The sequence below is a fragment of the Toxorhynchites rutilus genome, chromosome 1, assembly GCF_029784135.1.
Source record: "Toxorhynchites rutilus septentrionalis strain SRP chromosome 1, ASM2978413v1, whole genome shotgun sequence".
Lineage (NCBI taxonomy): Eukaryota > Metazoa > Arthropoda > Insecta > Diptera > Culicidae > Toxorhynchites > Toxorhynchites rutilus.
The window spans coordinates 138,117,255-138,141,077 of record NC_073744.1 but is presented as its reverse complement, the minus strand read 5'-3'; the positions used below and the strand labels follow the sequence as shown (position 1 = coordinate 138,141,077).

The 23,823-nt window shown below is 37.2% G+C and overlaps 1 protein-coding gene across 4 annotated transcripts in view; it reads right to left on the bottom strand.

Moving 5' to 3' along the window:
- Positions 1-23,823, bottom strand: part of LOC129763583 (uncharacterized) — a 300,619-nt gene that overhangs the window by 73,957 nt on the left and 202,839 nt on the right. The window contains exon 1 of one of the 4 annotated variants that reach the window (XM_055762804.1): positions 12,626-13,723. The exons of the other annotated variants lie outside the window; for them this stretch is intronic. Coding sequence (XP_055618779.1) covers positions 12,626-12,670 — 45 coding nt within the window. The 5' untranslated portion in view covers positions 12,671-13,723. Of the gene's footprint in view, positions 1-12,625; positions 13,724-23,823 lie in introns of those variants that run through there. 4 annotated transcript variants of the gene reach the window in all.

The window sequence follows — 23,823 nt, the reverse complement described above, 5'->3', positions numbered from 1 at the left end:
TTTTTCCTAAACATCTGAAACATGAGTACAGTCTAAATCCATATTATAGGAGGAAAGCCCGAAAATTTGAAAATGTTTCATCTCTCGATCATGAGTGAGAAGCACCGTGTTTTCTTCACGATTGGGCAGCGTGTAACTGATCCTGTCTGACCACATTGTCGGCCACAGTGTGTCGGCGTCGGTTTGTTTCCGTATCGTTGTGGCATTTAACATTCTCAATTAACCGTGAACACGCTGTTCCTATGCTGAATTCGGATTCCTCGCGGTGCATGCCATGCGTTTGGTATGTTCATAACTGGATGATATCCAATGACACGTAATGAAATTTGTTCGCCAATACAATTTGGGCGGGGGGTTCAGATTACCATTTTAGATGATCCAATATTGACGATTAGAATCGAAATTGAAAGTTGACATTCCAGAAGACTTCAATATTTATTGAGCGCATCCACTCGTGAATGTCCACAATCTGTTTTCTGTTTCCAGAGTTTGATGGACCTTATGAAGAAATCCAGTTTTCTGGTTTTCTCGCCATGGTCAGGGGCTTTTGACATTTTCGAAATTGATTGCTTTTGTAAGTTGAAGTAATTTTATGAATTCTAAATGTTCTGTTTCGGACTAAAAATATCACGATGTATCAATTCATGGATACAACTCTCAGGAACCATGAATTGATACATCGTGATATTACTCTCAGGAACCTGTTCCTCAGAAACGCCGATGTCAACATTTAATGATGTTTCCTTCGTTGTGTCCCCGTTTCATATCCCTCCTATCCAAACGATAAACTTTTACTTAGTCGCGGCAATACATACAAACACTCTTTACAGATACACGGGCCAAAGGTTGTGCAGTCCACTGATCATTCAACAAGAGCCAAAGGTTGTACCGCTTATGACAACTCTACACGAGCTGATGATTGCGCCGGCTAGTGACCATTCTATCCTGGATTCCTCGAGTCGAGAAAGACGCACCACGCTAGATATGGGGTACAGACTAGGGGGGCGTTGCTGATTAGTGGTCAGCTGCATCCCAATAGGAGGTATCCCGTGTCGGGCACACGTACAAAGCATCGAAGACTGCAACATACCAATTATGAGAACACTTGTAATACTAACCTCGAGCCAACCGCGAGTAATCGGTTACATATTACTAACATAGTTGTAAGCAAACATTGTCGAAATATTGAACTCCCGGCCCCGTTAGGCTGACGCCATATGAGCCTTAATAAAAAATATATATTTTGGATAAAAAAAAAACTCTCAGGAACAAATTTTTGGTTTAACTAATGCTATCCATTACTAAGATTGTGAGAAGTTATAATTAATCGCCACTCACTACATATTCTAATTAATATATTTTTTATAAACAGCAATTCTTAATGTATCCGAGGAACTACTGCAAAATTTTATGTTAATACGTTCAGTCGTTTTTCTTTTCTTTCTTGTTTGATCAATGTTTTGAGAAAATTAGAGTAGCACGGCATGGCAAATTGTACCGGAAGTACAAAGTATTAGATACGTTGCAATGAACGATTCGTACTTTTCGTTTGCATGCGTTTCAACAGAATAACCATGCAAACTAGTCGGGGTCATATGTTATCATCCAGGTTGACTTCTCCTTTGTTGAAAGTTTACGTCCCATCACAGAACGTGTGCACTGAACTTCAACTTCTTTCGACTCCGCTCTGCAGCGAATGCTCGTTTCTTTCATTGAAGGAAGATAAAACATTGGGACACTGCGGTAAGATGTTGGTTTTTAGCGGTTTGTGGGCTGCATTATACCATATTTCCTTCTGTCCTAGTTTTCCACAAATTCTCCAAACTTTCCAGGTACCAAAGAAGGGAATCTCCAGGTAAGTATACAGTTGAATGGTTTAATAAGTATTCAATAAGACATGCTCAAGTGCAGTGACTCAAACATAATCTAAATATCAGAATCGTTCAACATCAAAATCGTTGATAAAATATATTAATGGCTAAATTTACTGCACAAATTGTTTCATGGAAAATGATCTGCCTTTAATATCAACAGCTGACCCGTCGAACTTCGTCCCACCCAAAATAGATTTTTTTATTTGAATACTATCAAACATCCACGTTTTCTTACTAAGTGAACGTTAGCGAGTCCAATCACTGAACTCTTCATTGATTGATTACCCTTTGACCCTTTACAATTTCCTTTTACTATAAATTGTCTAGTACTTCTACAAAAATTCGTCCTTATAATATAAATTTATTTTCAGACACAATTCTCGTTCAAGATTCTTCAAGCATTTTGGAATAACATGTTTCTCCGTTGCATGGAATACATGTTTGATACAGAGAATATTACAAAATAAAAACAGCTCAAATCGGACCATTCCTTCCTCGGGTTTAGGGCACACCAACACAATTGGCCGTCCATTTTTATTTATATAGATAGAAGATATAGGAATGTGTTATTCCGTCTGAAAATCCTTTCCACTTTCGAACAAAAATCAATTTCGTTAGCGTCAACATCTAATGGACTAACAACGCTTAGCTAACTGTAGAACATATGGGAATTCAATTTTCCGAATTTTCCGATTTTTCTCTCCGCTGTATTGATCTACGGGAAGAGACGAATACAACGAAATATAGATGACTCAAATTGAACCATTCCTTCTTCGGGTTTTGCGCTTACCAACACATTTGGCCTTCCATTTTTATTTATAGAATATAAGATATAAGATATGCGTTATTTCGCCTAAAAATCCATTTCCGCTTACGAACAAAGATCAATTTCGATAGCGCAAATATCGAATGGACTAACAACGCTTATTATGATGGAATTTTCGAGCATTTGGGAATTCAATTTTCCTGAAATTTTCCGATTTTTCTCTCCACTATATTGATCTACGGGAAGAGACGAATACAACAAAATACAGGAGGCTAAAATCGGACCATCTCTTCTTCGGGTTTTCCGCTTACCAACAGATTTTGCCTTACATTTTTATTTATATAGATAGACTAACTGACCCGACAAATGTTGTTCTGCCATAAAAATTATTTCTAGTGAATATATTGATTGTAAAATAAAAAAATACTAATGTATTGTAAGTGTGTTTAAATGTTTTAAAGATCTACACATACTTGAAACGTTCGTTACTCTTTCTTTCATACTTGTGTTTGACATACCGAGGTATAGAGGGCCAAGTCGATGACAAAAATTTAAAAAACACACAAAACATTCCTTGTATTCCATTTCCGATGTATTTCATTCACGAATCTGACATGTTTGTTCTCATGAACGATAAATGTAAATTGAAAAAAGGAATAAATTTCGTTGTTGCAAATTTGTTGCTCTTCGTCGAATGTTTTGCTCAGCTGAGGCGAATATGGCACTACTGAACGGTTTTCCATATCAATGTCTGCGTTGTTAATTTTTATGAATGATTGTCCGTCATTATCAGTTTTTATTCGTTGATATATTGGACATCTACCTAGGCTTGCGGTCGTGTCGTTGATGAAATCTTTAAGATGTCGTTGATGAAATCTTTAAGAAATTGTACAGTTTCCATCTGCCATGCAAGGCTATAAAAAAGGCTATGTTTGTGGTAACAATATCGAACAATCACCCATATTTCGTCATTAGCAGACCCGAAAGCAATTTAAATTGTTGAAATTTGAATGAAAACGTTTATTCGATGTTGTTTGAATACTTAGTAGACATAGCCTTGACCCTAACTCAACTATTTTTCTATAAATCTCCTTGCATTTCAGCCAAAATATTATCCAGAATATAAAATAATTATCAGAGACTATTTTCGTCCGATATTATCCCTACCTGTAAAGAATGTGTTATTCTGTTACACAGAACACACAATAGAGCCATAGTTCATTCAAAATTTTTGTTTTAAAAGCGTGTTTATTCCACTCGAAAATTCATAACAATTTACGCTTTACAGAGAACGAAGCTCAATGATGTCTATACGCATTGCGTTTCAAGTTCGGATGACATTCGTTCTCTTTGAAAAACAATCTACGATTGTTTGGATATTATTTATACCAAAATACTAAAATCGCGATTAAAAATAGGAAATGGAGGTAAACCTTTGAGGTTATATGTACATTTATGCCAAATTTATAATAAAAAGAAATAAAAATTATTTAGATATTTTTTTTTGCATAGGACCACTCTAGTCGGTATAAAACATATGGTAATCGGTACCCTAGCGGTATCATATATAGTTTACGTCCTATTCTCATGCCTACCAAGTTTTCAGTGCATAACTTCATGAAAATCGGTCGAGCCGTTTCGGAGGAGTTCCACCACGAACATCGTGACACGAGAATTTTATATATATAGATAGATATAAGCAGAGATCGAAATCCTCGCTCGGATGCACGATAAATATTCAATCAATCAATCTAGTTTTCGATGAACCGTGTATTGTTGATATTTTCGTCTCTTCGTTTTCATCGAAAATTCTTTTTCAGAGAGAAAGAGATGTGGAAAATTTCGTTCTCGGAAGTTCAACGAGAATGGTTTTTCGTCTCTCATTTGGTACTGAAAATATGGAGCGAAAAATCATAGCTAACTTCACCAACGTTAATCTGTTAGGACAGCGTCTGAATTGTACAAATATTAATCCATCTCATGTTCACTTCACGATGAAACCCAATATTGCCGCATATTTTCATGCAATGTTTTCAGCTGTACTGAAGAAGTGAAAAACCATTATCGGCATCAAGGAGTCGCTGAAAACGAAACCATTTTTCGGCAATCATAACTCACCGAAAAATAAAAATCGGCTTTACGTTTCTCGCAAGAATCGAAGTGAGCGTATAACATTCTCTCGCCTCCTATATTCTCAGCTATTTTTCCCTGTGGGTGAAAGCGGATGTTTTTCGTCTCAAATCGGCGAGCATTTCGATCTCTGGATATAAGATATGGGTATGCGTTATTTCGCCTAAAAATCCATTTCCACTTACGAACAAAGATCAATTTCGATAGCGCAAACATCGAAAGGACTAACAACGCTTATTATGATGTAATTTTCGAACATGTGGGAATTCAATTTTACGAATTTTCCGACCTTCCTTCAGAGTTTTCCGAAAATTTTTCGGTTTTTCTCTCCACTAAATTGATCTACGGGAAGAGACGAATACAACAAAATAATGAAGGCTAAAATCGGACCATCCCTTCTTCGGATTTTCCGCTTACCAACAGATTTTGCCTTACATTTTTATTTATATAGATTTCATATTCGGATAAAGTGAATTTCTAAATGTTGAAATATTTCCGTCTAACTGTTATACGAAATATTTCTACAAATTTATGCACCCCTGGACAATTTAATTGTGGTTGAAATAATGTAAATGACGTTGGTTTGTCCAGTCGAAAATGTGATCTTGGTTTGTCTTTTTTGAACGCTTTAGTTTATCGAACCTGTGTCAAATCAAGGTATTCAAACGTTTCAAAACATATATATATATATATATATGTGCTCCCTTGGGCGAGTGGTTAGCGTCATAACTAACATGCCAGGTGTTCGGGTTCGAGGTTGAACTAAGTACTAATAAAAATGACGCAAGTAATACTACGTTGAGACGGCGAAGTTCCTCTAGGAACGTTAGTGCCATTGAAGAAGAAGATATATATATATATATATATATATATATATATATATATATATATATATATATATATATATATATATATATAAAATTGTCTTTTTCAGTAGTTATATAGGATACTAGCTGACCCGGCAAACTTCGTCCCGCCCAGAATTAGTTTTTTGTTATCCATACCTTCAAACCAGAGATCGAAATTCTCGCTCGACTGCGCGATAAATATTCATTCAATCAACCTAGTTTTCGATGAACTGTGTATTGTTGATATTTTCGTCTCTTCCTTTTCACCGAAAATTCTTTTTCAGAGAGAAAGAGATGTCGAAAATCTCTATCTCGGAAGTTCAACGAGAATGCTTTTTCGTCTCTCATTTGGTACTGAAAATATGGAGCGAAAAATCAAAGCTAACTTTACCAACATTAGTCTGTTAGAGCAGCGTCCAAACGATCTGCATTTGGACAGCGTCTGAATTATACAAATATTAATCCATCTCATGTTCATTTCACGACGAAACCCAATATTGCCGCATGTTTTCAGCTGTACTGAAGAAGTGAAAAACCATTATCGGCATCAAGGAGTCACTGAAAACGAGACCATTTTTCGGCAATCATAACTCACCGAAAAATAAAAATCGGCTCTGCGTTTCTCGCGAGAATCGAAATGAGCGTATAATATCTTCTCGCCTCCTATATTTTCAGCTATGTTTCTCTGTGGGTGAAAATGGATGTTTTTCGTCTCAAATCGGCGAGCATTTCGATCTCTGCTTCAAACATTTACGTTTTCTTACTAAGCGCAAGTTCATGAGTCCAATCGCAGAACCGTTCATTGATTGATCTTCTAATCGTTGAATTTACCTTTTACTAAAAAAATCCTAGTACTTCTACTAAAATTCATTATTATAATATCAGATCATTTTCAGACACAATTCTGGTTCAAGATTTTTCAACCACTTGCAAATAACATGTTTCTCCGTTACATGGAATAAATGTTTGATACAGAAAAAATAATAGAATAAAGACATCCCTAAATCGGACAATTCTTCCCTCGAGCTTTGCTCTTATCAACATATTCGGCAATCCATTTTTATTGGTATAGATAGAAGAAGATTAAGATATTTCGTTAGCGCAAACATCAAATGGACTAACAACGCTTGTCACTATGTAATTGTAGAACATAAGGGAATTTAATTTTCCGAATTTTCCCTTTTTCCTTCAGATTTTTCCGAAAATTTTCAATTGTCATGTTTGATTGGAATATTTTAGTTGAAATATGTGTAATATTTTTATGGGACCCCTCTCCATTCCAGAGGAGAGAGGGGTATCATACCATCATAGAAACGTTTCTTATACCAAAAAATCCTCACATCCCAATTTGCGCTCGATTAGTTCTCGAGTTATGCAGAACTTTGTATTTCATTAGTATGGCAACCCCTTCTTAGAGAGGGGGGAGGAGTGTATTGATCATAGAAACGTTTCGAGTCCCCTAAAACCTTCAAATGCCAAATTTGGCTCCATTTTCATGATTAATTCTCGAGTTATGCAGAAAGTTGTGTTTCATTTCTATGATCTGCCCCTTTCTTGGAAAGATGGGAGGAGTGTTGAACCACCTTAGAAATGTTTCTTGTCTCCTAGAACCTCCACATGCGAAATTTGGTTCCGTTTGCTTAATTAGTTCTTGAATTATGCAGAAATGTATGCTTCATTGTAGGGCAGTCCCCCACCTCCCCTCAGAGAGAGGGGAGGAGTGCCTATTCACCATAGAAATATTTCGTGTCCCCTTAAAACATGCCAAATTTGGCACCATTTACTTGATTAGTTTTCGAGCTATACAGAAATTAGTCCTTCATTTGTATGGCAGTTCCCCCTTAGACAGGGGGTGGAGTGTCTGACCACCGTAAAAGCATTTATTGCACCGTAAAACCTCCATATAACTAATTTGGTTTCATTTGCTTGATTAATTCTCGAGTAATGCAGAAATTTGTGTTTCATTTGTATGGCAGCTCCCCCTTAGAGAGGGGGGTGGAGTGTCTAACCACCATAGAAACATTTATTACACCCGAAAACCTCCATATAACTAATTTGGTTTCATTTGATTGATGTTTTCTCGAGTAATGCAGAAATTTGTGTTTCATTTGTATGGCAGCCCCCCCTTAAGGAGGGGGGAGGAGTGTCTAACCACCATTGAAACATTCATTGCACCCTAAAACCTCAATATGCCTAATTTGGTTTCATTTGCTTCATTAATTCTCGAGCAATGCAGAAATTTGTGTTTCATTTGTATGGCAGCCCCCCTTAGAGTGGGGGGAGGGGTCTCAAACTATCACGAAAACCTTCCCCGGTCCCAAAAACCCCTACATACCAATTTTCATGTCGATCGGTTGAGTAGTTTTCGAGTCCGTAAGAATCAGACAGACAGACAATATTTTACGATGAGGAATAAAACTACCAATTTTCATAAAAATCTGATAATCACTATATCGGTTTGGCATTGAATTCAATTTTTGTATAAATTGATGCCATTTTTTTTTTGCATAAAAAACATTGCTTTTTATGCAAAAACAGCAGTAAATTATTCTGAAGCACTTCTGACTGTACATCGATGTTGATGAGAAGTTATCTGAACCAGGACGCTCTGAAAATATTTTCCTCAAACCATCAAAATAACGAGTTGAAAAATTAAGTGACATGTTCCGTAAGTCTTTCCAGTATGAAGAAATTCTATTCAAGTTGTATTTTTTTATCAGAGAAGTTCTTCTGAATTAGTGAAACCCATGGAATTAGCTTCCACATCAGTTTTTGGACTCGCAGCTTTAGAAATGGGGTTTTTATGGTTAGGAGAGAGTTTTCTCAAAAAAGCCTTGTTTAGATAGCTTACCATCAACAAGAATGAACAGTCAGAAGTGCAATGCAGTAGTTCAGAATTATTTGGTAAATTGGGTAATTTGGTATCAATAAAATCCGGAAGGTCATGGCGTGGTTTAATGAATAGGGGCTTCAGATTCTGGACTGGTCAGCTTATTTGCCAAATCAAAACCCTGTCAGAAACTTATGAAGAGTGATCGTACAAATAGTAGATGCAGCTTACCAGCAGTATGAGTGATTTTAAGAGCTTAAACGAGCAGTATCCTCTGCGTTGAACGAGATACACACTATAACATGGTGTAGCTTGGTCGAAACCACCTCGAATGGGTTATATGAACTGATTGAGAACTAAAGATAACCTACGAATTAGAAACTTATTGTAATTCATATGAAATTTACGTTAAATTCGTAAAGGAGTGAGAGTTTTTCCATCTGGTTCTAGATTTATAAAACACTGAAATTTTAGATTTTTGAATGTTTCGCGCCTGAACACAATAAAGTTGAAATCGCCGGTATTATAAATGAAGATAGTTATTGTATTCTACACTATATACTTCAATTCAACTGACTTCTTACATATATCTGGAAATTTAGAAGAAATGAGTGGTTCTATAGTTGTGAAACGCAGTGTATTGAGAGTATGACGGACAATGAGAACTCAGATCCAGTTGTTCGACGGAGAACCGACTAAAATTTCTCGCCATCGGTAAGCTTCTACTCCTTGCGTATAACATTATGTGTCTGTTTTACCCCCATCATATATTTGTTGCACTCGAATCGCAAATATATTCCAGTAGAAAACATTGAAAAACAAGTTTTACTTAATTTAATCAAAGAGAATGCATAATTGCAGCTGAATCGGAACGAACAAACAGACTGTGCAGTAGAAGTTGAACTATTCCAAAGCGTCAACAATAACAAACAGCATTATCAGCCTAATTTTATCGATTGTCGATTTTCTCCAAAGTAGACATATTGTAACTGTCTCCATGCAAAACAGCTTTATTTCGATGATTTGGTACTGATAACAGTTGTCTCTGCACAACTATTCATACGATTCGTCATGAAACCGAACTTTACTGTAATTATTGTAATTATATATAATTAAAGACATATCAATCACAATGCACTACTGTGATTGATATGTCTCTAGAATGTTCGCTATAAAATTTGGGTTTGTATTCAATATTCTGAACAAAGCCTAAATTATGAATGGATCGATATGATGACAGTAAACTCAAGCAATGATAAATGCAACATCTACTTGTGAATGCGAATGTTTTCATTCAAAAATGGTGATTTCTAAAACCGGACAAACCATGATCATTTCTTGGGCAAACCATGATCATAATTCCTCTTCAAGGAAAATCGTTAAAAAACATAAAAATTTAAATAATTTCAACACCTTATGGTAGTATTAGCAACTAGAGAATTGGGGCTTTTTAACAAACCCAAACTCGTATCGATTATGTGTGATTTTCATGAAGAAAAATCAATTTGCATTTACTAGTAGCTTAAAAACACCCCAAATCGGATAAATCAAGATCATTTACCCTATATGTTGTGATTGTTAGGAAATGGGTCTAACGGATCAATCGCTGTAAATCGATCGAAATCGAATTTCATTCTTAAAATGTAATTTTGAATGACATAAATGCAATCGGAAATCTCGAAATTAAAAGGGAATCCTCTTCACAAGAATTTGGTCTATTAAAATGGACGATGAGTCTTACATAAATTCAAATAATTAAAAAAAAATCGCGTGAAGGATCTGAGGGAGCGAGAGACGTTCCTTCTGAAGTGCGCTTGTGCTATGCTACTGCAGCCCTGAGGAGCCAAAATTCAATTCCTCGAGATCTTTCATTGTCTTGCTTCCTCTGCATTTCCATTGTGTTCCCTTGCCTGCTCACATAACATATCCACGTGTATTACCGGCAATCAAATTCTTTTACATGGTACGTGGCTTGGCGAATTTATGCAATGATTAATACTCATTGTGGGAATCAATCTACAGTGACTCAAATCCGTAATCGTACTCCACCATGCAGATCTCTTTTCCCTTGTTTTGAAAGTCGAAAACGAGCTTTCGGAACTATTTAGATAAAATCATAGTGTCATATGAGAGTTAAAAGGTTTGCTATCTGTTTTCAGTATAATAGTTTTTATTTCTCTACAAATGGCGAATGTATGTGCTAATGTATGAAAATTGACTCAAACTAATAATCGTACGCTGGTTGAAATCTCAACTAGCTTTCGAAGGCGTTGGCCAATTTCCGAATTCAATCATTAGTGTGGCATCTCTTGTTCATTGCAACTATCTTTAGCTGTTTTTGGCCTTATCTATGAATTTTTTGGTATATTCGGAAGGAGTATTTATCATTTTTTTCATCAAATGGTTTCTAAAATCGTTATTTTTAGAAATTTAATGGTTTCTAATTTTCCTACACAGATAACTTCCTCAGTTTTTTACTGGGATTGATGTCAAAAAATTGTGGAGGAATAACAATAACTTTGGAGCAATTGTGATGTAACCATGTACGAGCTTTATATGTCTTGAGCCCTGGGTTATTGTCTTGGCGAAACTTGAATTCCCGATTCCATCCCACTTTGTTGACACTTTGCTTCATATTTTCCTTCAGGATGTTCAAGTAAACATTCTGATCCATTACAGCATCGAAAAAAAGAACAAATTGAGCAAACAAAAAGTTTATAATGTACCTAGGAAGGGCAACTTGAATGCCCAGGCACAGAAGGACAAACCTTTTATCAGTAAAAAAAAGTAACTCCAATTTGATCATTCCAAACAGCATGAAACACATCAATGTCTTACTGGTAAGATGTTATTTCCGTAGATGGGTCCTAATTTGATATTTTTGGCTCCGATTGTTATCGTTTTTTTATGGAGGAAGCCTTAAACTTAAAAAAAATCTGAAAGCAACCTTTAAACATGGTGGTGGAAGAGGGATGGTATGAGGGTGCATGTATGAGCAATTTGGTTTTCATCGATAGTGTATTGGATCAGAATGTTTACTTGAACATCCCAAAGGAAAATATGAAGCAAAGTGTGAACAAAATGGGATGAAATCGAGGATTCAAGTTTTGCCAAGACAATAACCCAGAACTCAAGGCATATAAAGCTCGTACATGGTTGCATCACAATTGCTCCAAAGTTATTGTTATTCCTCCACAAGCTTCCGACATCAATCCCAGTAAAAAACTGAGGAAGTTATCTGTGAAAGAAATTTGGAAACCATTAAATTTCTAAAAATAACGATTTTAAAAACCACTTGATGAAAAAATTGATAAATACTCCTTCCGAATATACCAAAAAACTCATAGATTAGGCCAAAGACAGCTAAAGCTAAGTGCAATGAACAAGGGATACCATACTAATGATGGAATTCGGAAATTGGCTAACGCCTTCGAAATCGAGTTGTGATTTTAACCAGCGTACGATTATGAGTTTGAGTCAATTTTCATACATTAGCACATACATTCGCCATTTGTAGAGAAATAAAAACCATTATTCTGAAAACAGAGAGCAAACCTTTTAACTATTTTATGACACTATGACTTTATCTAAACAGAAAGTTCCTAAAGGGAAATGAGATAAGCATGATGGAGTACGATTGCGGATTTGAGTCACTGTAAAAACGGTTCATGTCCAACAAAACCGCTGTGGCATGTGAATTTGGCTGGAAAGCAGAGAATTTTTGAAGACAAGACCCAATTAAATCTGTAACTACTACTCTTATTTGACCTTTGCCTATGAACATTTTGCATCATTTTACTCTAATTTCAACCAACGAAAACGGATAGCATCCCATTTCTTCCATCGAAAACTAAGCCGGCATGAACATTGGCATGCTGAGCTTCGCTCTCCCGAGAAAATCATCTCTCTCTGCTCAGCCCCGAGCAAAGCATAAGAAAATCCACATCGCAGCCGAGGCTCAGCCAAAGATGTCGGCCATCTTGTTTACACTCGGCTCGGCTTACGCTGGCGCGTGGTGTCTCATCTCTCTCCCGTTGTATTCTTATTCGATTATGTTGGCCTTAATGTATTCGTGCAACGCCATTCAAATGATGAGCCTTATCTTCACTCTCCGAACGTGTATGAAACGAGGTTATCTACCGTGTGGGGAAGATGACAAGTGAAACGTGATATTTACCTTGCAGGTCTGGAAGAAAGCACCAATGTTATCAACGGTGTGCATTTTCGTGGGTAGCTGGCCTACTTCTTGCTTTCGTGTGTGAATAAGACTCCTTCCACAAGGGAACGACGGACACTGTCACCGTCGGTCGACAATAAAACAAACTATCAATTAACCGCTTCACGGTTCTATGTCAGGTCGCTCCAGGATCCAAGTTTGATTTTCCTCGTCATGGTGACAACTGTCGCGACGTGAAACATCTGCGGGTATTATCCGTAAAAGCGAAACTAACGAAAATGGCTCACATCTGACGACGACGACCCTCGTCTTGCGTTATACTCGTCCAACACCTGCTTTTCAATGCCTGTTTTTTTCTTATTTATTTATGTGGATTCACTTATTCTTCATACGGTTACGGAATCGTTCTCCTCATCATCCGCACATTGTCTAAAAGGTAAAGGAAGGGAACAGATCCAAGGGTCGAGATAGAATCGATTCACTGCACAGCGGACAACAAAAAAAAAACCGTCCGAAAAAAATTCACTTGCTCAAACGGTGATGCACTTGTTTGGTCCCCCTCCCAAGTTTGCCGGTTCTAACTGCTACTCACTGCTGTTCTCTACAACACTGTCACGCGTTTATGCTTTTTATTACTCATTCACATGCGTTTACTGTGCATTTCCCTTGGCTCGCACATTCGGGCTCTTCTTCAATTCAAAACACCAGTGGGAATCGCCGAAAAGAGTAGCCTAAAGACATCCAACGGTGCACCGGATGTAGGCGTTGATTATGTCATGCACGGCCGCGGAAAAACACACTGTCCGTCTACTACAACTCGCCGTTTAGGTCTTTCCCTGGTGGGTCACCAAAATCGGAGGTTCCTGCTCCGATCGTTGAAGTCACTTTCGAACACACAAATCTCAGCGCGCGCCGTCTTCCGGTTGCCTAAATCTAGGGGGCAAAAGTCGCGCGTTTTGTTTTCGACGAATATCCTCACCCACAACTTTCCACTTCATCCGGAGAGGGGAAAGGAGAGCGAGATACAAGAGACACAAAAAAAACTAGCGTCAAAACAAAGGCGCGCAGCGAGGTCCCATACACGTCTTATGTTTATGTTGTCGACTTCGGTACTGAGTGAGCGGCGGCGAGCATAGGCGCAACATACACACGGCAAAGGTAAAATGCAGGTGACCGGTTTTTCTTCGGCTCGCACCCGAAGAAACTTGGCGGCTTCGGGTCGCCTTCGGCCGAAGCTTTAAGACGTTGAGAGCAAAGCAAAGCAGAGTAGCAACAAGCATGCATGCTTAATTGGGACTGGCCGGGGTGCCAGCATGTGGATTGAATTGAAGAAAGATTTTTCTTAATTGATTCATCTAGTGGCTGGCAACACCAGTCATCGGAAAGCGTTCGGCCATCAATCGTGGCTGGTTTGTGTTTAGAACCACAAAGGGTTGGCAATTTAAATGCCTCAGATTTTGAAAGGCTCGCGGGACAATAGAGTTTTACTATAACACGATGTTGTTGCTACTATGTTCGAGCTTGTGTGCGTCCGTAGTAACTATGTCTGATTGTATACGTTCCATAAAATTCACATTTCCCGATCACTGACCACCATCTTGGTTTGAGGCAGTGAGCTTGGCTCTCGGGTTTGGGCTTCACGGGTTCACGGACCTCGGAGACCGACTCTAGAAGTTGAAGTTGGCGTCGTGTTTTCATACTTCTTTTTTGGCTCTGCGGAAAGCTTCTCAAGCCGACACCGCTTTCTGGTGGCTTTAAATTTCATTCGCTTTCTTTTTCCCCTCGCCCGTGTTATGGCTTACCGTACGAGGGTCGTAAATTTGTTGCTTAACATGAGTATCGTTTATGTTTGTGGTTCCGATGGTTCCGTCGAGCGGTATCTGGCTGGTTGGCTGGCTGGCTGACAGTCACGAGATGGTATTTAAATTTTTCGTTTGGCAGCTGAAGAAAGGCTTTGCTTGTGGCTGCTGTTGGTTCTCCTTGACGGTGGACCAAAAATAGCGGGAACGAAGTTGTATTGGAGTGAATTTATATCGGGATATTGAATAAGTTCTCGTTGGTTCCATATAAAAACTAGCGGACTCGGTGCATTTGGCCCCGTTCAAAATATTTGTTCTCATTGAAATTTTAGTACCGTTCTGAATCATATTTCGGACAACATCATATTTCGGACACTTTGTTCTAATACAGTGGGGGAAAATCCTATAAGCGCACCTGGGTTTTCTGAAAATTCTAGAATTCTAGCAAACATATTTTTTTACTAAAACATTTTAAAAACTATGGTGCGAAATTCTCATAAGCGCAACTGGCATTTTGAATATTTTCCCACCAATATGTAAACATCTTGGCCATTTTTCAACACATCCTGGTAAGGTTGTAACGTGAGAACATGTTAACCACAATCAGCTAAGCAGTGAAGTAGCGCAATTGAATTTGAAGCACGATGCCGAAAGGAAAGTTCTTGGACGAAACTGAGCGGAGATTAATAACCGAATTGAAGGATATTGGTTTAAGCAACCGGGAGATAGCAAAGAGGATCGATAGAGGAGAAACAGTGGTCCGGAATTTTTTCAAGAAGGGCCCAAAATATGGCATCAGAAGGAAGAATAAAGGTAACTGCAAAATTTCAAACCGCGACCGGAACCGCATCATTCAGCTTGAAGAGACTGGAAAATTTAATGCTTCGGAAATAAAGCAAGAACTGGACCTTCCCATATCTAAACGACGTGTTTCCCAAATTTTGCGAGGATCTAGACATCTGGTTTACACGAAGAAGGCAAAGAAACCAAACCTCACCCCAAGGCACATTAAAGCAAGATTGGATTTCACTAAACAGCACATGGATTGGAAGGCAGAGTGGGATGAAGTGATCTTTTTCGACGAGAAAAAGGTCAATCTTGATGGTCCCGACTGCTGCGCGTATTATTGGCATGATCTACGAAAAAATTCCGAAGTGAAGTTGAGCAGGAATTTTGGTGGTGGAAGTCTCATGGTGTGGGCTGCGTTTTCAAGAAAAGGGAAGACTCCTATCGCCACTATTTCGATAAGGATGAACTCCGACAACTATGTAGAGCTACTGGACAGTGTTTTGGTGCCATTTACAGAACACATTATGGACGACAACTTTATCTTTCAGCAGGATAATGCTGCCATTCACGTAAGCAAGAAATCATTGTCATGGTTTTCCGAAAGAAACATTCAGGTTATGGACTGGCCAGCTCGTAGCCCGGATCTCAATTCCATCGAGAATCTCTGGGGAATCCTGGCAAGGCGAGTCTACAGTGGTGGACGGCAATTTGCAACAGTTCGTGAGTTGGAGAGATGTGTAAGGGACGAGTGGAATAAAATTCCACATGAAATGTTGGATAATCTGATTAAGTCAATGCCAAACCGTGTCTATGAAACTATTCTGAAAAATGAATTCTGAATTTTCATGTATAAATCGTTCTTTGAGAATAAAGTCTGATGTGCGCTTATAAGAATTTCTACCTTGAAAACACGTTTTTCTCATTCTGAATAACTGTTGAGAATAGGATTGGGACTTTTCTTGGCAAGATAAACTTGATGTTCGAGGGTCATTTAAATCCCATGAAAATATTTTGGAAATATATATCTAATTAATCTTACAGCCAAAATATACATGTGCGCTTATAGGAATTTCTCGCACTGTATCTTGAAATTCTTATTGCACTGATAATATAACTATAAAATTGATATCACAATTGCTTCTTTAGAGTAATCCCTTGGTTTCATTATCATTTAATATAAGAACTACATTTGATTTATAATATAATCGGTAAAAATCTGGCAGCACTATTCATTATCGTTTGTGTTTGACGTTTGCTTAGCGTGACCACGTAGAATTTACCCGTTCATAAATATTTAAATTTCTCCCGTGTTTCATCAGTTCTCATCATCGTTAACAGTTTACTGTGATTGCTTGGTAAGTGTTTCGCAGTTGACTATAAAATATAATCAAGCGTAATTAATTTTCGTCCAAAAAATACAAAATAAAGTGTCCGAAATTTGAATTCAATCTGTCCGAAATTTGATTTAGTGTTCGAAGTTTGATTCTTATTCGCTTCATTTGAAAAGCATTTTATTCGATGATTTTTTTATGTTTTCAATCAAATAGGTACCAAGGGGGTCTCCGTAGCCACATTGGTTGCGCGTTCGCTTAGTAAGCGATCGATCGTGAGTTCAAAACTCAGGGCCCCCATTGACCATCTTTGTGTTGTTACAGAATAACTACATCCACACAACAATCATCAGCGATGGAGATCGATCCACGGTCGGAATAAGATCGATTCATCCGTACAACTGCTCTGCTCTGCAGAAATATCGGGCTGCTGTTCTATAAATAACTCAACAATGGATCAACGACTGTCTCCGCTGTCCAGTCTTAACTGTGGATAATGGAAGAACAGATAGAAAACTCTTTCGCCTAAATGGCTACTGTGTAAATATGTACCATTTGCAATTGTTTAGAAGGGAATACTCTAACGCCGAAAAATGGCAACTGTGTAATGTGCTAATTATAGATATGATAAATATGTGACATGTACACGATTAAAATTCGGCCGCTTCAAAATAGCCAACATCCAAAACAAACTTCTACAAGCGTGGAATCGGTGATTTTCCTGAGAAATGGGTCAAGGGTCTGGCTTGCGATGGAGCATACTGTGAATAAATTAGCTGTAAATTTTATACACTTTTGTGCATCTCATTTCCAATGTCTACTACAATATTTGCTATAACACTAATGTCTGCACGTTTTCTCGTGACTTGTGGCACGGTCGCCATAAGCCTCAACAAGTATTCTGTGTCCTTCAGCTGCTCAGGGCTCAGGGATAGTCAGCATCTCTAATGCCTGATAGCACTACATCAGCATTTTCGAAGTTTGCAAGCTTGGTATTAACATTGTTGATGCATATAAATAATAGTAAAAAATAGTATTAATGAAAACGCTATATGCGCATTTAATGTAATAAATCGGGATGACAAAACATGAGCTAAAAATCAATTTGGGGTGTAGGTTGTAGGCATATTTTGACATACAATCTGCGACTTTTAAAGAAGCAGTTTAAATTTTCCAAGTGATTAAAAAATCCATTCAAATTAGGAAATGTCCCATCTAATCTAAGGATACCAATACCAGGACATGAATAGCTGTGAAGTTGCCTATGATTGTTGGATTCCAGCCAACATTCAATGTTGTTCTTGGTACATGTATTGATACCGCTGAATGAAAGAGAGAAAGAACAGTTCAAAGAAAAAACTGGTTTACTTAGGTGCCCGGTTGGCAACTCAGTGACAATTCCTTTCTTTAAAACGGTGAGTCGCCATACGAAATGATAACGTGAAATGTTTCTCAATGTTAAGCACTCATCAGAATCCGAGGAGAAGAGATGACTAGGGTGATAGCGACACTCTATATCCCTAAAGTTTTGCCGAGAGCCTGGTTCAGAGGGTTAAACGTTGATAGAGATTTTATTAAAAGGTTATTTTCCATTCAAATCGTACTCAATGCACGTGTCCATATCATGTAGAATGAACGAAAGAAAAAGGGTACCGATCGGTTAATATTTCTGAAGGGACGGATATATTAATAAAAATTTTTATGTACATTATGAACATCGAATACAAGAAAACCAGAGAATGTCGAGTTTTTCGTGTTAATGTTGGAATATCTAAGTTTTCTTCAACAGTTATAGTAAACTGTTGAAAAAAAAATAGAAAATATTAATGATTAATGGTTCATTATTCTTTTTAACGCCACAACTCTTATAACCCTCCAAAGTTCAGTTCAGTTGGCATAACAAACGGTTTTTCCAGGTTCAGAACCCTTTTCGGTTCAGAGTATTGAATAAGTCGAAATTCTGCTACAATTTACCATTCAAAAGCAATTATCCTCAGTCCTACGTCAACTTTCCGTCTGTACCTATAGACAATTTCATGCCAACTCGACTGGCCGTTGGCAGTACCATCTCAGATAGCAGTGAAACGTTGTGGGTGTAATGACATGAGTCATTTAAGCAACTTTGCATACTTCAAATATTTGAAAAATAGTTGGACAACTTTTTGGAAAAAGTCAATTTTTTTTTCTTAAATTTTTACAAAATTTTATAACTTAAAAACTAAGATACATTCAGAATAATTGTCAAAGGATGAAATGAAGAAAATTGTTCAAATTTTTACGAAAAAATACCAAAAATTTTTTGGAAAAAAATTTCGCTCAAAAAAAAAGTTATATTACAAATTAAAATTCATTTTTATCAAGAACGTATTTTTTTTTAAATTCCCAAATATATATATATATATATATATATATATATGAATAGCCCTTAAAATTTCCAACAAATCGTCCACACATCGGAAGATGGACACTTTTACAAGTTTTTCTAACAACAACTTTTTTTATTTTCTATGAGAAAAATACAACTAATCCTAATTTTGTTTAATGTCAAGATAGCGATATAGTGTATTCGACATAGTTTTAGATCTAATTAAAAAATGAACTTTTGTAATTATAATATTGTAATTATAAGTAATTTTTGTATGAAGACTCCTGAAAAAAAATAATGTATTGCTCGTAACATTTTTGTGTGTAAATTCTCACGGTTGACAAGTTCTTGACAGTTGTTTCTAAATAGAGAAAAGTTAGCAGAGCATGTAAATTGTGATAATTTATACATAAAAATGTAACGAATTAAACATTAAGAGTATTTTTTCAAAGAAAAAAATTAAAAAAGTTGTGGCTCGAAAAACTTTTTCCATGTAAATGTGCCCATCGTCCGATGTATGAAAAACTTATTGGAAATTTTAAGGGCTATTTATATCTATTTTTTTCAGAATTTTGAATTTTAATGAATTTTAATTTTCAAAATATTTGTTTTCAATGAATTTTTTTTTCCAAAAAATTCTTTGATTATTTTTAATGAAAACCTAAGTAGTTTCCTACATTTTATTCTCTGACCATCTTTTTGTAGATGTAATAGTTTTCAAATTAAGATTTTTCGAAAAAAAATAGAAAAAACTCACAATTTAAAAAAAACCTACAAAAAAAATCAGGCCTACAAAATTTTAGTCAAAGAATGGAATGTAGGAAATTATTTTGGGTTTTCATTAAAAATTATCAAAGAATTCATTGAAAAAAAAAATATTTTGAAAACTCAAATTCATTTTTCTCGAAAACATATGCTTTTAAAACTCTGAAAGAAATAGATATCAATAGCCCTCAAAATTTCCAACAAGTTTTCCATACATCGGATGATGGGCACATTTACATGGGAAAAGTTTTTCGAACAACAACATTTTCATGTTTTTATTTGTAAAAATGCTTTTAATGTTCAATTCGTAACATTTTTTTGTATAAATTTTCGCATTTTAAATGCTCTGCTAACTTGCCAACTTTTCTCGGTTTAGAAACATGTCAAGAACTTGTCAAACGTGAGAATTTACACACACAAATGTTACGAGCAAAACATTATTTTTTTCAGGAGTCTTCATACAAAAATGACATATATTCCAAAAACTATAAAAGATAGAAAGTTGATATTTTAACAAGATCTAAAACTTTGTCGAATACACTATATCGTTATCTTGACTTTAAACAAAATTAGGATTAGTTGTATTTTTTTCAAAGAAAACATGAAAAAGTTGTTGTTCGAAAAACTTTTTCCCTGTAAAAGTGCCCATCTTTCAATGTATGGACGACTTGTTGGAAGTTTTAAGGGCTATTCATATATATAATTTTGGGAATTTTTAAAAAATAAGTTTTTGAGGAAAATGAATTTTGATTTTTAAAATAACTTTTTTGTGAGCATTTTTTTTCTATAAATTGTTTGGTTATTTTTTATGAACATTTAATCAATTTCCTACATTTCATCCCTTGACAATTATTTTGTAGGTATCATAGTTTTTAAGATATGAATTTTTGTAAAAAAATAAGAAAAACGAATTGTCTTTTTCCAAAAAGTAGTCCAATTGTTTTTCGAATATTTCAAGTATGCAAAGTTGCTTAAATAAGCCCTGTATTTACACACACAACGTTTCACTACTATCTGAGAGGGTGCTGCCAACTCCTAAGACGAGTTGGCATAAAATTCGTGTATAAGTTCAGACCCTTCTACTTTCATAATTAACTTCTAAATCTAGTTGTTTTGTAGTCAATGTTTAAAAAATACTAATGAAACTGATTTTAGAGCAAGATATCAAGGACACTTGTCCATTAGCTGAACTAGTCTAATACATTAGCCTTCTATTGAATGATTTAGCGCTGAACCTGGACCGGATCGATGAACCACGAAGTCCAGCCAAAATAATTTGAAATAACAGAAACATCACCTCGATTTCATGCATTTCTAAAATCCAGGCATCCTTTGTTAGAGCAGTGAAATGAATCTGCAAGCAATTCAACGGGAGTTCATTGCGCGAATGGAAAATTACCTCAATCGTGATGTCATAATGATCAATCATCAATTATGATTTCTTGGAAATCAATTACAAATGGTGTAAATTATGTTAATGATGTGTCTTTTTCCGTTGCTGTTGTTGATGTTGCTCTTTCCGCTCAATTGGGGGGGCGGTGTAATGAGGCAACGGTGGATGCAAAAAATCGCCCAATTGTTGCGCTTCGATTTTCCCTAACCGATAATTAGCATTTGATGGTCCACTGGATCATCAACCCAGTACATGGAAAAAAAAACGCGTGAATAATTTTAAAATAATTTTTCTGCGCATCAGTATATCACCCGGAACTCCGGAGTGTACAGTTCCGGATGATTGCTGCTTTGGTTATGCGCCGATCGATACATACAGAACAACACAGATCGGCTCAACGAATTCAGAACCTCGACGAAAAGCATCAACCTCGACGGAAGAACATCTTCGATTCGAATAATCTCGAAAAGATCTGTCCGATCGGTTACAGTTGAACCGCACTCGATCTTTATGGAAACTGCAATGAAGTGGCAGATTTGATTCCATGGTTTTTCACGAATCGCTGAGCAGCAGAATTCGTTCAATCATCCCCACGCAGCGGAAATTTAAGCGGTAACAAGAAAATGCAAACGCAAAATTTGCTTCCCAAAATCTTTTTCCGTCTCGCCAATCGATCGTCGGATTAAAAGCAAGCAACAGTAGCCAAAGAAAAACAGAGCAATGAGCCCTAAGAAGGTGTATAATTAGGTTCCCTTCGCTCGCAAATTCTGTTTATTTTGTGGGTGCCGGAATGAACCGGCCCGTAATTTTACGGTTAAGACAAAACGCAAAATTACGAAACTTAGAATGATCACAAAGCAAAATCGATCACAACAAACCAATGCTGTGTGAGCTACTGTTAGCGTCGAAACGAGAAAAAAACAGAGAAAGGAAACTCGTCTGAGTTGCATCGAACAAAAATAAGAAAACCGGGTAAAACCGGTTTCTATGTTTGGAGCTAAAAACCCGATTCCGAGCCCAAAGCATGCACGAAGTGCTACTGCCCGCAAGTATGGGTGAAGTTTTGAATGCCTCTGAAAGCGCGCTCAAACCCTTTCTCGCGTGTGGTGGAGTTTTTTTCTTCTTCTGCTCTATACCTTATACGAGATCACCACGTTGTAAGAAATGGTAAAAACATAAACGAGCAACAGCACTACGAAGAAGGAGTGGGATCATGCTGCGTACTGGGCAGCCAGGTGGGAACAAAGACGGTGGGGGTGACGGTACAGTAGGGTAAAAAATAGAAACCTCACGCTACTGGCAGAATATTGTTTGCGTTGTAGTACGCGAAGATTCTGGTGCACAAGCTTTTACCACCGTCATCCCGTGCCTCCCCCAGACCAGAAACGAAACATTGAAGAAGCTCTTTAAAGCGTAAGAGACCGGGAGTACCGGTTCGGGCAAGGCCCCCCCCACCCCCACACAACAATGACGACGGACGACGGGGGCTTCTTCGTGACGAGATCTCTTCTTCCTAGCTTCAATCTTCAGCTTATAGAAATGGACATGATCCGGCTGTAACCCATCAATGGTGACAACCAGGAAGTGGGACGACTCGCGCGCTGGGAAACTGACGTTGAAGTTGGAGTTGGAGGGAATATCGCAGTGTCAAGTTCAAAACGCTTATTGGCGCTTGCTTTGGGATTGCTTGCGGTTGGGCTTCCGTGCACAGCTTTCGACCATCAGGGAGGTGGCTCAACCACAGGTTTTACCTGTGAAGTTAAAACATAATTTTAATAATTTTAATCGTCGCGATTTTGTTTGCGAATTTAGAAGCGGGTTCTGACTTATTGATGATTGTCTCCAATCTATCATTTATTTTTCTTGAATACGAGCATTGCTTCTAGGTTAAGAGCTGTGAACTATGCTCTTCGATGGAAAATTGATGGTGGAAACTTGTTTTGCCCATAGGTTGCTGCCGCCACCGCCGCCATCATACAATCGATTCGATTCGGATTTTCTGTTGTCATTCTGCGATAATAACTGCAAAGCATAACTTGGGAATGATAACTTTGAGAAACTGTGTTTTTGGGAGTGTCGTAGATGCAATTTTGCTAAGAAACGCTGAGAAAAACTACTATATATTTAATAAGATCATTGTTTCAGTTTTCTAGACAACGAGCAATCAACAGTACATGTCAAGGTTGAGACTGATAGTTAATTGGATAATTTTCAAACTGGATTTGAATTGCTTTACTGATATGCGGATCATTCACGCGGCTCATTGCAAACGTTCATTTTACTGCCCTTGTCAATACTACATAATGTTTGTACTAAAGAGCTCATTCTGAATTTTATATGAAGTGATGTCTTGCCGAGAATAAATTTGTAGTCCTACGTTAATTGTGCGGTCGTGTCCTGGACCCACCCCTCTTTATTTTCGTATTCAAGGGTTTTTTGTGACTCTTTGTGAAGTGCCGTGGAACCAACGAGAAGCGATCAATTCGAAAACCACAATCCAAAACCCGCGATGCTTCAACAGTCGGAAATCAGAGTGTGTTGTCATCATCAGACCCACAGTCACAAAAACTCTGAATATCAAATCCAGGCATTGAACATCGAAATGAATTATCAAATATATTTTTTTGCATTCAATATCATTGAAAATGTATTACTGTTCATATCGTTCAAAATTGCAATAAGATAGGATAGGATAGGATAGGATAGGATAGGATAGGATAGGATAGGATAGGATAGGATAGGATAGGATAGGATAG